Source organism: Apteryx rowi, unplaced genomic scaffold (assembly GCF_003343035.1).
Source record: "Apteryx rowi isolate R43461 unplaced genomic scaffold, aptRow1 scaffold_445, whole genome shotgun sequence".
NCBI lineage: Eukaryota > Metazoa > Chordata > Aves > Apterygiformes > Apterygidae > Apteryx > Apteryx rowi.
Window position 1 is genome coordinate 105,700 of NW_020450700.1, and position 4,702 is coordinate 110,401.

Consider the following 4,702-nt stretch of genomic DNA (forward strand, 5'->3'; position numbering starts at 1 on the left):
GCGGCGGCGGCGCCGCGGCCGTGGCCTGCCTGCAGCCGCCCGTGGCGGGGCCCGGCCGAGGCCGCCCGCGACGCGGCTGCTGCTCTCCCTGCTCTGAATTTGGCCGCCAGAGCCGTTTCCCGGCCCCGAAATCAGCTGCCCCTTCCCGAACCCACTTGCCTGGGTGCTTTTACCAAACGTTTTCCCTGTTGGTTTCCCGCTTTTCTCCTCCCTGCATTCGGGACACCCTAATTTCTCTGAGTAATCTCCCTTTTTCCTGGGTATGTCTTTCCACGTACTTGTGCAGGCTTTCTGCCATGCATATATTTCTTCACTGTTCCAGAAACATTACTTTCTTCACCCACCTCTTACTTTTCATCTCTTCTTCTATTTCTGATTTTTATTTTCACGTCATATGTTCTAGGTGTAGATTATTACCCTTATCCTCACATGCACAGAATTTGATGCTTGTCAGCTGAAAAAGTTATTTGTTCTCTTATCTGTAGCTGATAGTGAATGCTATGATTACTCGTTATCTAGTTACAGCTAACATAAAGGGCAGAAATATTCTGTTCTGTAAATAATCTCTAAAACTGTGCAGTAGCCCAGTAATAGTGTTATTTGTTCTAGTTGAACACATATGAAACTAATTTTTTTTTCTTTTAGGAAGATTATCATGAACGCTGTGTACAGTGTTCAGAAGTAAACTGGGGTCTTACTGATGGAGGCAGATTTTATTGCAGAACTTGCCACAATGTTATAGAGGTAAAAAGCCAAGCTACTGTCTTTGGGAAGGCATTCCTCTTTGATTGTTTCTTGTTTTTAAGAAAATGTTTGATTTTTCTCCTGGCATTAGAAGTTGAAGGCAGTATTGCCAATCTCCCATTTTCATGCTTTACTTAATGCTGTTTAAAACTACTGTTCCTTCAAATCAAAACGTTCAGCGACAGTTTCAGAAAACTCACAAACTTTAAATTGCACTAGCTTAAAGCAGTGTGTTACTGTAGCTAGAGTGCCAGTATGCAGTGTAGATGCACGAGAAGTGTTGTGTGGGTATTGCTGCACTTCATGGCAGTGCCCATGTAGACAAACCCTGATGCATGTCATCTCTCTGTCCGGGATGGTAGTTCTCTATTTTTGCTTTTCCTGAATAGAAGGTTCAGAATGTTTTGTGAATTATTCTCATTTTTGATTTTGAGATTTGAACAAGTTCCTCTGTTGTTTTAYGGTGGGGCAATCTGTGCAAGTTAGGCCTGGCCTTTTCTTTGCTGCGATATGTTACTGTTTTGCAGAGAACTAGAGAAGTTGTAAATACTGATGTTATTTCAAACACAAGAGTCCAGACGATCTCCAAAGGTTTAAGAAAGCAGGAAAAAAATGGTATGTATATGCTTTTCTCCCTCTTTTGCATAAGAATGGCTGTAGTGGGTCAGATCAAAAGTTCACCTAGTAAATTATGTCTTAGCCAAAAGTAGGTAGCTAGGAAAGACTGTAAGAACAGGAATGTAGTACACCCTGCAAACACTGTCAGCACCTTCAGCGATCCAACTGCAGGGACTTCCTGAGTGGCAAATGACTTCTGGGAACTTGGTGTTTTTTTCATTGAACATAACTATATGTTACCTTTTGTCAGTTTGATTTGTGTGAGCCCATTGAAGATATCTGTGGCATTCATTCAGTTGTGGTGATCCCTTTATTTCTTCGTTGTGATGACTGTAAACAGGAAAGTTGTCTGTGTTCATAGGTGAGGTATAACAGTGGTCCCGCTCTTAGAATATGTCTGGCTTGTGTTACAGGTACTTGGCCCTGTAACCTACACACAACCTACATGTAAGAGTTTTCATACAGTTAGAGTAGCTAAAATCATGTAGTTAAAYGTTACATCTTTCATCCAGAGTTACTTCCATGCTTTTTATTTCATGATTCAGAAGAATGGTAGTCATTACATAGGATAATAAGCTGTAAGGATGTTATGGTAAAGCTGCTGCTGAAACTATGTATACTGAGATGGCTGGATAGATGTTTTAGTGTTGTGGTCACTTCCCTTGAAAAAGCAAAAATAAATTACAATGCTAAATAAAGCGTGGGGGTACCTTTGTCTCTGTGATATGCTGCCGTATCTTCACTGTACTGTGATGACAGTAGATTACTGCATTCCTTTGGAAAGAACTATTGTGGGGAGGTGAAGGGAGGAGTGAAAAGGGAAACAACCTTAACAGCTCCGCCTGTCTTTATCCTGTCTTGCTCCTAAAGTCTGAGCCTTATACCATTTCTTGCTTTTTATTTCTCCTGTGAGAGATGTCATTAGCCATCCCCCAAGCTTCCTACAAAAGAAATCCTTAGCATCATGCAGTCCCTTCTGTGAGTGCAGTTACATTATACTCTTACAGTTTATTTTCCTACATGTATATGAGTAAGCGAGATCTACAGTAAACAGTTAAAACCAACATCATTAAAGCATGACAGAAACTTTGGGCAGATAAGCTTTAAGATGGTGAGGTTCAAGGAGAGTTGCTAAAGCAGACATTTGAAATACATGGTAAAGGAGGAGAACATTTTATTACCTAATAGTAAATTGGAAGGAAACATAAGGAAATATAGGTATGGTGGAAATGAAAAGGAAGTTGAGAAATGCAGAGAAAATCTGTAAGACCAAAAAGCCTTTAGAAAGGAGCTGTATATATGGAGAGCTAAAGGTGAAGAGTACCTGTAACAGTGAGGTGATAATGAGGAGACTGGAGCAGGCCTGTTCTATAGGGGATTCATACTGTGCTGAGCTTTGCTAGAAGCTCTGAATGTCTGAGAAGATTTCTTTCATTTAAATTTGTATGATTCTGTGGGAGAGAACGGTGAAGAACATGGTGATATTGTTTTGGGTTTTTTTTTTGCCTGACTCTCCACTTTAATGTGTTCCAGTTTTCTGTGCTGGGGATGGAAGAGAAATGATAATAGTTCTTGTTTTTATGACAGGTTTTCAGTGATTTTAAAACTGGTCACTTTACTCTCCACTGGATTACAAGTGTCACATTAGAAATTATAGTGAAATATATTGTTCTTGGAAGATGTTCGGAGAACAGCTCTTGTTCAGTAGTTTTATTCTTATTTAGGACTACAAATATAAATGAAAGTTATTGGGGTATTTAGCATATTGGAGCTGGTCTTTGGACCTGAAATTATTAAATACAGAGCTACATCTTAGTTCTGGTACCAAGACAACAGAATATTTTGTGCAAATAAGTGTGCATAAGGTTAAAAAACAAACAAACAAACTTTGTCTTCTGTTACGTAGATGAAGGCTGGGAATGGTATGTTTGTGAAGGCTTTCAGTTTGTACTCAGGAAACAAGCAGAAGCTTTGGAAGCATTAGGAGTATGTCCACAAATGAAGGTATGTAGACTTCAGGGTAAGGTCTATACACTGTAAGTGAGTAATAGTGAGGGTTATTTTAAAAGACTGTGATTTTTAAAGTGGGTCAAATAACTCCCTGTTTAAAAGCATTGAGCATATGAAAACAAACTTAGTTTCCCTGGTAACTTCAAACATAGTTTATAAATCACAGTTAATAAAATTGGAGCCAGMACATTTTTCAGATTCCTAAATTGTAAATTACAGTCTGTTCTCTCAGAAGTTAATGAACTTGTATACTTTGGACTAATCATTGTCTATTTATATTTATCAGGATGAAATTCTGTGCAATTTTTGGAGACGTTACCTTCAGAAGAGCCAACAAGCATATTGTAACAGACCAGCTGGGGAAGCTATCAAAGTATTATCAGTAAGTGAAAAGCTCAAATCCTGTGAGCAGTTGCATATTTTTTAAACTGCAACAACAGAAATCTTCTTTGTTCAAGCTATGTATCTAACTTGCGCTAATGTCGCTTCAGCATGAAGAATGTCTTCTAAACTGGATTCCAAATATCTGTTTTGTTTTTTCCCATTATTAAGAAAAAAGATGCTTCTCTGAGTATGGGAAATTGCTTATTTAGAAATGCTGCTTTGTTCTGGCATAGGTAGACCATACTGCTCTATGAGTAGACAGAGCAGAAATTATAATACAAAATGTGTCATCAGCTATCATCATTTACCCCCACTCTGCTCAAGTTACTCCTCAAGTTTTCATCAAAGTTTTCATCAAAGTTTGATTCTATATATTGTCTTTCTGGTTACTATAGCAGATTAGAAAGCAACATGAACACTAGGAATCTTTCTCATCTTGAGAAATCCTTAAAAATAAGAATATATTTTGCAGGATTTTTTTAAACTACTGGTGATTGATAGAACAATTGAAAATGTGAACAGTTCCGGTTTAAACTTCACAGACTGTTATCTTACACCTATCATACTTTACTTGGTTTCTTCAGATTAAAACAGCAAATAACACTAGATAATACTATGACTTACTTACACAAAACAGGGATGTGATAGCAGTACAGATGTGGATAGCGAACCAGAGAGACCTAGCCTCCTTCACTTGTTATCTCTCTCTGAAAGTGACGGGGATCTACTGACTGATTGCAGCTTTGGCTCATCAATTGGCAAAGTCTCAGGTAGGAGCAATGAACCAAAATATCTAGAAACCATTTTTGTGTAGTTATATATGTTTTAAATGTATTCACCTAGTATGAATTGGAAGAACTTGACCTGTTGTTGGGAAGTGTAGTGTTTTCAGTCCTACTTGCCACTAGAGTACTTTATATACCACCAGAAGACACTCCCCCCCCCC

The 4,702-nt window shown here is 38.5% G+C and overlaps 1 protein-coding gene across 2 annotated transcripts in view; it reads left to right on the top strand.

Moving 5' to 3' along the window:
• Positions 1-651: 651 nt before the first annotated feature.
• Positions 652-4,702, top strand: part of TAF1B (TATA-box binding protein associated factor, RNA polymerase I subunit B) — a 50,311-nt gene continuing 46,260 nt past the window's right edge. For both annotated transcript variants that reach the window (XM_026076973.1, XM_026076972.1), the window contains exons 1-5: positions 652-744; positions 1,272-1,359; positions 3,269-3,366; positions 3,659-3,754; positions 4,394-4,526. In XM_026076973.1, coding sequence (XP_025932758.1) covers positions 3,361-3,366; positions 3,659-3,754; positions 4,394-4,526 — 235 coding nt within the window. In that variant the 5' untranslated portion in view covers positions 652-744; positions 1,272-1,359; positions 3,269-3,360. The remainder of the gene's footprint in view (positions 745-1,271; positions 1,360-3,268; positions 3,367-3,658; positions 3,755-4,393; positions 4,527-4,702) is intronic.